The sequence below is a fragment of the Panthera uncia genome, chromosome B1 (assembly GCF_023721935.1).
Source record: "Panthera uncia isolate 11264 chromosome B1, Puncia_PCG_1.0, whole genome shotgun sequence".
NCBI lineage: Eukaryota > Metazoa > Chordata > Mammalia > Carnivora > Felidae > Panthera > Panthera uncia.
Window position 1 is genome coordinate 165,459,417 of NC_064811.1, and position 12,529 is coordinate 165,471,945.

Sequence of the window (12,529 nt, forward strand, 5' to 3'; positions counted from 1 at the left end):
TAAAAGAGGCCTGCTAGGAGAGGAAGGGGGGACCCAAAAGGCTAGTGATGAGATATTCCTGAAGTCAGTCGGGGAAAATATTTCTTGGTGGGGAGTCCCACAGTTCCACAAATCATTCACACTGGAGACCCCTGTATCCTCCCAAGTAAAATGGGCTTCATTCTTTCCATCAAGAAATACTTATCTGTGCCTACTTTATTGCCAGGCTTTGCCATAGGTGCTGGGGGTACAACAATACATTACATAAAGAATGAATCTGCCCTTTGGACATCTGCAGCCCAGTATGAAAGATGACAAACTCCTTCAGAGTCTCTGTCCTTTCTGCCACCTTGTCCTCAGCCTCCCCCTCCCAGAGCCCCTCTTCTGGCTGCCGGGCAGCAGCCCTACAACTGTGTTTTGATCACACCAGTCGGCAGGCCATGCCAGCCAGGCCACCAGGTGCCCCTACCCAGCAAGGAGTCTGCCCCTGCCCTGGGGTCCCAGCTGCCAGGCCATGAGTGGGTGCAGGGCTCAGATGAAAGGGGGAGACATCCTTGCAGCTTCTGCCCTCCAGCTGTGCCTCAAGCCAGAGCCTTCTAGTCTATGAAGCAGCTCCCTTCCAAGCTCTCCCATTTCTGGGCATCATAGGGCCAGCAAGTGCGGCTCTGCCCATGTGGGCCAAGTCCCCCCAGGAGGAGCCACCTACCCTGGGCAGAAAGGTCCTGAAAGACCTTGACATTGTTCCCCTCCCCTCTCCTTGAATATTCTTCCTTCCTATCAGAGTCCTAGCTCTCCTCCCCAACCAGGTCTTCCCTCATCCACAAAGCCCAGGTTCATTCCCCCAGAGATAGGGGGCTCTGCTTCTCTGTGCTTCTGTTACCTTGCGTATGAACTGGGCACATTTTACCCGACCGGCCTTGCCGTGCCATTGGAAGTAAAATGAGATTGTGGATAACACGGGAGCTCTGTGTGTGTCAGGCGCTGCTCTAGGAGCTCTGTGTCTGTCCCCTCACTTAGTCTTCACAACAAACCTCTGAGAAACATATTATTATATCTCCATTTTACAGATGTGCACACAGGTGGTCAGAGCAGATGCCCAAAGACACATAGCTAGCAAGCAGCAGAGCCAGAATTTGAATGCAGGGAGTCAGGCTGCAGTCTGCGTGCCTAACCGACTACCCCAAACTGCCCCCAAAGTAGTTTGTAAATGCTGTGCAAACTCAAGAACATTATTATTATCCCAATGGCTGTCGCCCCTTCAGGCACACCTTCACACCAACCTCCCCCGCTCTCTCTGAAAGCAGAAGGCTGACCCTGTCCCAGGGTGCAGGTCCCCAAATTACTTAACTCAGCTCTGGGACACCAGCTCCGGACCAGATCCCTCAGAACCTGCTGCTCCACCACCCGCAACCCCTCCCGAACTCACCAGCTACCTGTGTCTCGCCCAGGGATCCAGGAGCTAGTGTCAAGAAGAGGGCTGCAGAGGTAAGAGAGAGGCAGGGAAGAGAGAGACACGGCTGGCCAGGGCAGGGAGATGGATGGGCCCTGTTCTGTGCTGGCCAGCATTGGATTGGCCTGGGAGCCGAGGATTGGAGCAGGGCAGTGATGTGCAGCTGCTGGCCAGGGGAAGCCAGCCTGATGCCTAATCAGATCAGATGCCCCTGCCCAGAACCCCCCTCCATTCCTCTACCTCCCTCTTTCAGCTCACTTACCTCCTCCCTTGCTTCTCAGCCCTGCCCTCCCTGAGGTCTCCAGCTGTCCCAGCTGATTTTATAAATGGCCTTTGCAGAAGGTGGGCACCTTGGCTAATTGAATCAGTGCCTAGGAGGCAGGAGGCAGGAGGCTAGTTAGCATCACGGCTGAAAGGTGGTGGCAGCAACAGCTTGAGTATAGCCATTAGGGAGGAATCTGAGCGAGCAGAGAGGCCCAGGCAATCTGGACCTTGGTATATTCTGAAGCTGCAAGGTGGGAACTCACCAGGGGCCCTGGATACCCCCACCATGAGCCTGAGAGCAGGCTTACAGTGTAGACCACAGGCACACACACACACACACACACACACACACCACTCATGCTCTCAAAAAAAGAGAATACAAAGGGAGGCAAGAGAGAGAAGAAAAGAAACAGGAAGAATTATATACTATGCTTGTGTGGGTACATGCAGTTATATGAATCTGTGTACACATCTCTATGCTGGGCACCACTCATAATGCCATTCTCATCTGCCCTGATGTCACCTCTGCATAATGATGAGCAAATATAAGAAGTTTCTAAGTGTCCTGGTCACAGCAGAGCATCTCCTGGTATCATAACGGCTGCCAGGTAGCAGACCCTGGAGCCAAGAGAACCTTTCTTATAGAACTGTCACTTGGTCTTACATGGCCCTGTCCCCTGGAGACCAGTCTGTTTCCTCACCTATGAATTTGCCTTTGACAGCCAGGCTGGCATAGAAACACTTCAAGGAGGGCTTTACCTCTGTGCTTCTGTTTGAGATGGATTCCTAAGGCTCATCTGGCCATTAATCCCCTTATTAACCATCTCCTGAATAACTATTCTGTGCGTGGGCTCTGCAAGGGGGGGGGGGGATGAGTCTGTCATTCCCCCCAGCTCCCAGCTCTAGGTGGGGCCAGTATGTGGTGTGGACTAAGGGATGATGCACATGTCACAAGCGACAGTACGGTTGAGGCTGGCTGCGCTGGCATTGACACAGTTCTCTGTAGGAGGACCCACCCACCTGGTCATGCCTTCTGAGAGGGACGCAGATAGCATGGTCTTTGTCCTTAACAACTGCCTCGAGGACTTTCATTACCCCTGCCAACTTCCCCAAATGCTCCACTTGCCCCGCCCTCCCAGCCCTCACACCTCCTTTCCCTAGGGCCCCAATCTACCACTTCCCTTTTGAGCAAAGCTAGCATCAGAACAAAACTCACAAGTCCCTGGATCTCCAAGGAGAGGAAAGAGGCGGGAGGGGGCAATTTTCAGCTTAGGGTCCCACACTTCTAGGAGGCAGGGTCCACAGGGCTCCAGGTGGGATTTGAGCATCTGAAGGGGCAAGCTCCTACATGACGATTCCTCAAGCTATCCTCCAATCTTCTGGGTAGCAAACATGTAAGTTCCCTCCTTCGGGACCAAGCCCCCACACCTGGCAGCAGCTAAGCCCCCAGTGGCCTTTTCCACAGGGTAACACTGCCCCCTGGTGGGCTGAGCTGGGACGTCCACCTCAAGGGCTACCTGAAGGAAATTACAAATATGGCATCCTTGCCTAAGAGCCCCCCAACTCCTGTCCCTGGCCTGGAGAGGGGTGCGATCGAATCCCTTAAAGGCCTTAAGCATTCCTGCCTGCCTCAAATTTATTCTGATGCTGGTATTGGATGATGGCAATAGGGACAGCCCTTTGGCACAAAAGAGGCAGGGCTCCAGGAAGCCCACCTGCTACTCTCTCTAGCCTGCTCACCCACTGGCTCAACTTCCTTTAACAAGGGGCAAAGGCATGGTTTGAGAGAAAACTTAGATCACAATGCAACTGAGAAGCTCTATCTCATTTCCCTCCTGCGCCTTGGAGCTCCCTTCCAACTGCTTTCAGGACTCTTCTAGCTGGGTGCAGTAAAGCCATCTTAACCTCTACATGTCAGAAATGAAGCTCGCCTTCTTCCCCAAACCTGAATCTTTCCAGAAACTCTATTTCTCTGAGTTCCATACCCAATATTACTCCAAGGTCTGTAGGCCCTACCTCAACATCTTTTGAATCCAATCTTTTCTGAATTTCTCCTTCCAACTCAGCCCCAAACCATCCTATCCCCAGTCCATTTCCCACAGGGATGGTGGAGTTATTGCCCTAATGCACAGCTCTTATGGGACTCTCTGCTCAAAAGTCTTGTCGTTCCCCCTCCCTCTGTCACCCCCCTCACACACACACACACACACACAACATGGTTGGAACCTGCCCTCCCAGCTAGATGGCCACATGTTCCCTATACTCTGAATGTGGAACTCTTTTCTGAGCACATCCATACCTTCCCCCACACTTTCACTCATGCTCATTGATCTACCCACAATGCTCTACACACACTCCTTAATCTTCATCAAATTCCACCCTTGAAGATCCACATTCCAGATGAAATCTTTCTTTAGATGTCTCCAGTGAACAGTTGTCCTCTCTGGCCCCCAGGACCCTGATTCACCTCTTGCAGCACTAATGTAATGCAATGTCTTGTAACAGACATCTGTGCTTTTGTCTCAGCCTGCTCTGGGATGTTGGCATCCTGAGGCCAGGGCAGTCTAGAGCCCTGCAATGCTCTATAACATTGGCTGAACTGGCTGGTAGCAGAAATGTATTGACATGACATGACATGACATAGACATGGACCAAAAGCAGGTGTTGATGGGGGGGGGCGGGGTGAGGGCACAGGGCATAGAAGCTGACCTGTAGAGAAGTGATAGACCTGATACTGAGGGTCTATGGAGAATTACAGAGCAGGGAGCCTTCTCAGAACGCTACATAGTGAACAAAGAAGGCAAGTCTTAGGAAGGCAAGGGATCAATCCAAGGCCACACAGCTTGTTAGTCTCACTTGTAGTGCATAAGAGGTCCAGTAAGTGCCTACTCTTCCCATCCTCCAGTCCAGCTCTTCACACATACATTCTGCTTCCCCACTACTTTCCTGGTGTTGACTCGAAGCTGGCAAAGGGTTAGAGATGCTTGAACCTCTTTCCCAAAGTGCCCCGACTTTCACAGACCACCCCCCCCCACACACACACACACACACACACACTCTGTGGACAGATGCTTGGGACCCAGCTTAGACCCAGAGAAGATCTTGCTGCTAGGACAGAAGGTGTCCATGGTGGTCAACTGAAGCATATGTCTCCAAGAGGGCTGTGGCTCTCCCATCCCCATCCCACAGCACTTATGCCACACAGAAATATTCCAGATGTGTTTAATGCCACAGAGAAGTCTAAAACCTACATAAAGCTGCAGCCATCGTCCCAGTGCCTGGAGCCGGGGTGGTCCCCTGAAGGGGACGTCAGCAGGGAAGATGCCTGTATAAGGCAAGAAACCAGGGCAATTTGCTGACATCCTTTTGTCCTCTGCCCTAAATGCCCAAGCTTCCTTTAGGAAAGACAGAAGAGGAAGTGGAAAAGGGGTAGGAGGAGGGTGTGTCTCTTTAGGGCCCCCTTCCTGCTTTGGGAGGATGACTCACACAGCAGGCCCTGGGAGGGACAATTCCTCAGACCAGACTAGGGCAGGCCAAGGCAAGTGTTCCGGAAGGAGCAGAGGGAAGTTCCTGGAGTGCAGTGGCCAGGAGAAGTAACCTGAAGAAACTAGAAGGGAGGCCTGTGGTCGTCCTCCCACTCCTTCACACTGGCCTCTGACTGGTGCCCCAGCGAGCACAAGATAGCTTCAGCACCGGCATTCGATAAGGTCAACATCTCCCCTGCCCCCCATCACTTAGCGCCTTTCTTAAGTACAACATTGTCATACTCCGTTCCCTGTGGCCAGCCAGACGCAGAAAAGTCTTGCCCTGCTGGGTAGACATGCTGGAGGCTGCTGGTGTCCCTGTGAGCTGAGGCCTGCCTCCTCCAGGCTTCACCCTGGGGCTCCTGTGGGCTGTCATACAGGGACAGGGCAGCCACTCCCTCAGGCTCATCGTATATGTGGTCGGGCTGTGGGGCCGGATGCTCCTCAATGCTGTCATACAGAGGGTCCACTGGGGACTGGGGAGGAACCGCCAGGATACCCCTGAAGCTTTTCCCCAGGTTACGAGCTACTGCATCGAAGGGCACCGCATATTCCCCCTCTGGGCCCCGCGGCCGGGTGGTGGGGACTGGAGTGGTAGGTGACGGAGATGGCAGTGAGTCGTGGGGCCGGGAGTAGGGGCTTTCTGGCCGGGGCAGCACCGCAGGGACTGTGGCTGGCTGGGTTTGGGGCCCAGGAGGGGCACTGTTCTTCTGGGCAGAGATGGCCTCTTCCAGAGCCAAGAAGATCTCATTGCCTTGCCGAGTTTCAAACTCAAAATTGCCCTCTCCAGAGACACAACGCCGGCCTGCCTCAAAGGAAAAGGTTACCTGGGTGGAAGGGAAAGGGAGATTATTGGCCAGTCCACACAGTAGAGTCCCTTCTCCCAGACCCAGCTCCCAACCACAAACCTGTCACTTCCGACTTCCTTCCACAAGAACCATGAGAGCTTCTCCCCAAGTTGTTAAGGAAAAAACCCAGAGGGGGGTGAACCATCCCTCTGGGTTTTTTCCTTAACAAGCAAAGCCCTCTCTCCTGTCCCTTCCTTCTCCCTGCCATCCATTCAAGTGTGGAGGTTGGTATATATTCATTCTCAATAACACCAGCCCCTGTTTACTCCTCTGACCTCCCTACCTCTTCCTGTTCTCTGGTTCTTCTAGTCCCCACCCACTCCCCCTTCCCTCTCCTTCCCCTGGCTCTCTCCCCACTGGCTGTTTTCTTCTGCTGGTTTTTATCTGTCTTCCCTTCCTCCTCCCATGCTCTCTTCCTTTGAGGGCCCCTTTGTCCTCTCCCTGACAATCTCCTCTCTCACAGGCAGCCCCTGCTCACCTTGTCCCGCCCAAAGCGCCTCAGGAACCTGTAAGGCCACTCATACAACTTGGTGCCCAGCTCAGGGCCACCCCACAGCTCCAGTGCACTCTCTCCAGCCCGCAGGGTATAGGATCCCCGGAGCCGGCACCTCTCGCTGGCTTCTGTGGGTCTCATTGTCACAGAGAACTCCTTGCGGGGGGCCGCTGGGGGGGGGCAGAGAGGGGAGGTGGATCAGGCAGTTCATGGGAAACAGATGGCCTGCCTCAACTCTGCTCTAAATAAGCATGCCAGAAGACTCCAGAAAACACATTATCCATGTGCCTCCTGACCCTGCAGCCTGCATCTTGGAGGCTGAGCTGCCCTGTGACAGGTCATATTCCCCAAAATGCAGGTACCTCCACCTCCTACCCTAGTCAGCATCGTGCCCTGGCCACATGCACCCCGACCTTGTGCCCACATCCTTCCTGTCCCTGTTGCCAGAGTCACAGCCTTGTCTTCCCCATCTAATCTCCTGCCCTTACCCAGCCTCCTCCCCAAGTCCTGCTATCACAGCTGCAGGTGCAGCCGACCTTACCCTCCCAGCTTGCAGCCAACCCACCCACTGCTGACGTCATCCAGTGCCCTCTGTGAGGTGGAGCTTGAATGTCACCCTGTGCCCATCTGCTCCCCGCACACGCCCAAGTCAGTGGGCTAGACACATCACAAAAAGGGACTGCTTCGTCAGCAGAAAGTTCCACTGCCACAGGACACTTTAAATCCATAAAACTAAAACCTTCTCAGACACTCTCTCAGGTCCCCAGGACAGAGAGTTCAAAAGCAGCACCTTCACTGGATCCCCCAGCCTTGCCCTCTCCCACCATCAGGGCCTGGGCAAGAGGGAATGAGCCACAGGGGGATGGGGAGGGGGTGGGGGAGGCCTGATGCTGGAGGCAGTCCAGGCTCCCCCACCTCAGGCCACTCCCGGAAACGATGCAGAGAAGCCGATAAGGGGACTGGTCGGGGTTGGGGGCAACCACAGGGCAGGAAGACTCAGAGGCGGCCAGCCGCCAGCCCACAGCTCCTCCCCACCACACCCTGGGGAGGGCGCCCCAGGAGGGGAGGCAGCCCCTCACCTGCAGTCGTGCTGCTGTACAGTTCATTCTCCTCCATGCAGGGCCAGCTGCCCTTCCTCGTCGGCCCCAGCAGCTCCTTCCTCTGGCCCTGAGGAGGAGGCCAAGGTCTCACCACTGTCACCAATGCCAAGCCCCACCTGTGGCCCAGGACTCCCTCCAGAGCACACTCAGCCTGCTGTCCCTGTCTGCATTCTGGATTGGGCCCCCCACCCCCCGCCCCGCCAGGAACCGCCCCCAACATCCTGACCTTGGCTCTTAGAACACCTGCCCACAGCAAGTACCGAGTGCCCCCACTCCCACCTGCATGCCCCTGCCTTTTCTGCATCACTGGATGACTCACAGGGAAGGCCAAGAGGCAGATGGCCTGCATCCAGTCACTGCGCTCTGCAGCGGGGGCTGCCAGCAGGTACAGGCGTTCCTTGGTCTCCAGGAAGAAGGCGCTGGTGTCCCGGGGGCTGCTGGCCTCCCCGCCAGCCTCAGCCACCCGTAGGCAGTCACTGAGGCGGATCACCCTCCTGGCGGCCTCTCCCCGGCGTGGCTTCTCAGGGCCCTCCTGGAGCTCCAACCGGGCCAAGGCGCAGCCTGACTCTCCATACAGCATAGCCCCAAACCGGCGCCATTTCTGAACCCAGACGCATGGCAGGTGAGGTGCGGGGAGGGAGCCACCCAGAGATGGAGAGATAGTGATCAATGGGGAGACGAGGAACCAAGGGAGAGGGCGTGGGGCAGCACTCGGGTCAGAGAGAGAGGTGAAGATCACAATAGACCCAAGGAGTCAGAGGGGATAACAGGAGCCTTAGGAATTAGTGAGCATTGGAGACCCGCCCCACACGGCCGAGAAAGAGGCCTGCAGTGACAGCGAGTGGAAAAGCAGAGTCAGAAGGGAGCCCCATGGGGACAGACTGCAAGGCAGGCCCAACCAATATCCGAGTCCAGAGGCAAAACGCCTGTGAGTCCCTGAAGCCCAGAGGAGAGATGAGAGGGTGGCATGAGGGCCGAGACCAGAGCTCATCATTCTCTCTGTGTGAGGCCCCACAGAAAACACTGTGCCAGAAACTTCAATCAACCCTATGGAACCTTCCTGCTTCACCCCTTGACAGGTTGGGTCATGAGAGAGACAGAGAAGCCCTTGTGCAGGTCAGCAGAGGGACAGAGGACTTCCTCATTCGAGGAGGCCAAGGAAGGAAAAGGAGGCTGGCCACAGAGACCCCGGCTCAAGCTTGACACCAGCCAAACTCATCCCACTGGGGCAGGAAAGGGAGAAGGAACTTCCACAGCAATGTCAAATTATCCCCCCACCTTGCCCTCCATTCCCTCCCAAAGCATCCCCATGTTACCACAGAGCCTCAGAGGCAAGAAATGGAGTCAGAGCCCTCATGTACCCTCCTCCCCACTGGCGAACAGCCATTTGCAAAGAACTCAGCTTGGGGCCTGTTTGGGGAAGCCAGTGGCTGCTAAGGGTCTAATGTGGGGAGTGGCACAGTCCCCACCTTCCCATACAGGTTTTGGAACATTCGGGGGCTCCCTCTCATCCCCGGGAATTTCTAGCAGCAACCCCCCCAGCCCCTCTACCCAGTCCCAGCCCAGCCTTGCCCTTACCTTTCCAAAAGTCTGCTGCTGCAGAAGATACAGGGGGCCCTGCTTCACTGCCACTTCTTCCATCCTCTCACCATGACGGTGCCCCAGCACTTCAGTTCTCTCCTTCCACGCCCGCCCTCTTTCCCTCCTCCCTGCCGTGGGTTCCCCCTAGTTCATTTCCTCTCTGCCTAGAGTTTTCTGCAATGTTCTTGTCTGCTCGATGATGACAAACCCAAACCAATAGGCCCTGTGGTTTCTTGCTGTGTGTGTGTGTGTGTGTGTGTGTGTGTGTGTGTTTGCCGAGTGAGTTTCATGCACAAGCTTCCTGCATTTTCATTGAGTAAGATAATTTCCAAAAAGCCAATTTCCAGCTTTTCAGCCAGCAACAACTCAGGAACAGAACCTGGCCGGGGAGTCAAACCAAACAAGGAAGGGCTGACCTATAGCAACAAAGAGACCCAGAACCAAGTTCAACAGTAAAACCAGTAGCAAAAGGCCCTCACACACAAGCTGGATGTTCAGCATGACATAGCTGGAAGAAAACTTAGAAATCAACCAGGCTAAGTCCCTAATTTAAAAATGACTGGATGGAGGCTCAGGAAGATCTGAGGAAGGTGTTCAAGGCCACCAACCGGAACCCAGGTCTCTCAGCTCAGTAAAAAAGAGCTTAGCCACACATACACCCACCCAGCACACAGGACACATCAGACAGATCTCACCACTTTCACACACAGCTGCAACTGTGTTTCACTCTGAGGGGAGCACTCCCTGCCCCAGTCAACACCACACACTTACAACACCTTCTTGGGATTCTAGAAACATGAACATCCCCACCTTGAAGCTTGCTATGTTCCCAGAGCCCATCCAACTGGTTGGAGTTCACCTTCTTTCCAGCCTTTGTGAGCATTATAAAGGCACTAGAGTTTCATCTGGAGATTATCTGATTGTGTTTTTAAGTTACAATAGCAATCTCTTATATTTAAAAAAAAAAAAAAAAAGCTTTATAGTTGCCAAAACAAAAATGCTCCTTAGTTACTAAAGCTTCCAGGCATATAATGGTCACCAGCCATAATATCTACCCCTGGAAAAGGGAATGCGGGTATGAACCCACCTGTTTGAGACTCTTCTGAAGTCACAGGACTGGTGGGGACAGGAGAAAGCACCAGGGCTCCTGATTTTTATTCTGATGGTCTTTTTATTGCTGGCACCTAAATGGAATCCAGACTCCATGCAAGAAGATACACTGCTTTGGGGAAATCTAAGGTTCCCAGAGAATATTTAACTTAGAACCAGATGGTTTAGAGAAGCAATCTGATGGGGCATGGTGCAGAAATGTTGGGGAACCAGAGAATTAGACCAGCACTCTTGGGGTAACCCCATAATGGGTGCTTATATAATTGGGTCATTTTCTCTACCACAGGGGTTTGTTTGCCTTGGGAAGGAGAACAGAGCAATGCACTGCTTAGGCCATCTGCTGTAAATGCCGTGCGCTTTTCCAAAACAGCTTTGAAAGATGAATGTTATGAGCTCTGGGAGGAGAGGGCTGAGTCACGTAAAGCTCACGGCACTCAGCCCTGTTGCCTGGATTTGAACAGGTTGATCCAGAGATCAAGGGAAAACCAAGGATGCTGGTGTATGAAAAGCTCCTTGGGAAGTGGTTAGGAGTATGGAAATGGGGCAGGGTCTACTCCATCTCTCCAGTCCCTAAGGAAAGGCAGTGTTTCCTAGGAGCCGTTTGGTCTTTGGCCATCAGCATCTCCTTATGAGATGAGAAAAGCAGAGTGTTCAGGGCCATCCTGGAGGCTGCCAGAGCCATGCCTTTCCAACATTAATGTGCAGATCCTGTTAAAAGTGCAGATTCTGATACAGCAAGTCTGGAGTGAGACCAGAGATGCTGATACAGCTGGCAGGTGGGCCAGATCTCAGTTTGAGAAACAGGGTAACAGGATATCCCTCCCCTGCCTTACTCTGATCACCTTTCCCTAAGGCAAATTGGACACATTCTACTCAGAACCACAGGGGGGCACCCGAGCTTACCAGATTACTTGAAAGCTTTTTAAACCTGGAGGCCTGAGCCCCAGGTATTCCAGACAACCACATGCCATCCCTTGCCTCTGGTAGATGCAAAAATTCTATGGCTGTTGTCTGCAGAAGATGGAACAGCTGGAACAGCAGGAGTGTACTATGAGTGACACACTTTAAGGGACTTCCACTTTTCCTGGTGGACTTGTGGGGTCCCTGCAGTGGAAGTATGAACCCCATTACTTTCTGCTGGCCACAGGCGAATGCTGTGAGCAGAGACCCAGAAGACATAGCTCCAGACACAGCAGAGGGGCAGAAAATTAGAGGCCCTTAGGTTACCAGGCACCAATGATGGGAAGAGAAACCACCATAAGGGGGAGAGTCTCAGTGGTTTATGCTGAGGCACAAGTGGGGTTTGGAATGCTCCTTGGCTCCTCTTTGCTTTTATTGGAAATGAAGGGACACCACACCTCACCTGTGCCTCAATATAAGCCAGGGAATCCTTTCCTTTACACTGGGAACAGGGGTTAGGAACCATGCAGGTCAGAGAACACAGTTCCAAGAACTTTGCCACTTTTGGTTATCATTCTCACCAGTGATTGGCAACTAAATCCTTAACACAAAAGGGCTTGGGAGCTTATCTTTGGGGGCAAAAAAAAAAAAAGGAAGGAAGAAGCAGAGACTGTGTATGATTCCTTGGGCAGGCTTGCAGATTAGATGAGTCCCAAGCAATGGACAGGTGGGGCAGCTACCCCAGGGGTAGTGCTGGGCACACAGCAGGAAAGAAGTAGTGTACAATGGGCATGGAGTTGGCACAAGCTTGAGAGGCATGGAGAACTGAGGAAAGAAATAAGTGACCTGGGGTCATGAAAGATCTGACCCCAGTGGTTCCTGAGTGTGGAGAAGGGAGCACAAGACCAGTCTCTCAAGTTTTGTTCCTAGTCCTTCCCTTTCTCCATTAAGTAGGATTTCACTTCTCCTGGTACAAGTAAAGAGAGACCCAATGCTGGAAACTCTCTGAGAAGGGCTTATAATAGAATACAATCATGTTACTTAACATTGACATAACATTTCAAATGCTGTGTGTTCTGATATGAACCCACACACACCACAGAATGAGACAGAGACATAAATAAATTAATTAACTCAGATTATTTATTGAGCATCTATTATGTACAGAGAGATACTAGGGACACAGCATAAACAAGACAGAATCCCTGTTTCATGTTTTGTTTGTTTGTTTGTTTGTTTGTTTAGAGAGAGAAAGCGCACACAAGTGGATGCTTGTGAGA

The 12,529-nt window shown here is 53.0% G+C and overlaps 1 protein-coding gene across 1 annotated transcript; it reads right to left on the bottom strand.

Annotated features, from left to right (window-relative positions):
* Positions 1-4,879: 4,879 nt before the first annotated feature.
* DOK2 (docking protein 2) lies at positions 4,880-9,437 on the bottom strand. Its single transcript, XM_049631509.1, has 5 exons — positions 9,237-9,437; positions 7,978-8,259; positions 7,638-7,725; positions 6,544-6,728; positions 4,880-6,044 (listed from the first exon to the last, which is right to left on the bottom strand). Exons 1-5 carry the CDS (start codon positions 9,297-9,299, stop codon positions 5,424-5,426), a joined length of 1,239 nt encoding a protein of 412 aa, XP_049487466.1. The 5' UTR covers positions 9,300-9,437; the 3' UTR covers positions 4,880-5,423.
* Between the last annotated feature and the right edge of the window lie 3,092 nt (positions 9,438-12,529).

Excerpts from the sequence above, each read along its gene's own strand:
- DOK2 (XM_049631509.1), bottom strand. The coding sequence starts at position 9,299 with ATGGAAGAAGTGGCAGTGAAGCAGGGCCCCCTGTATCTTCTGCAGCAG. Across the intron at positions 8,260-9,236 it reads AGCAGCAGACTTTTGGAAAG|AAATGGCGCCGGTTTGGGGC; the intron begins GTAAGGGCAAGG and ends GTCTGGGTTCAG. Across the intron at positions 6,729-7,637 it reads GTACAGCAGCACGACTGCAG|CGGCCCCCCGCAAGGAGTTC; the intron begins GTGAGGGGCTGC and ends GCCCCCCCCCAG.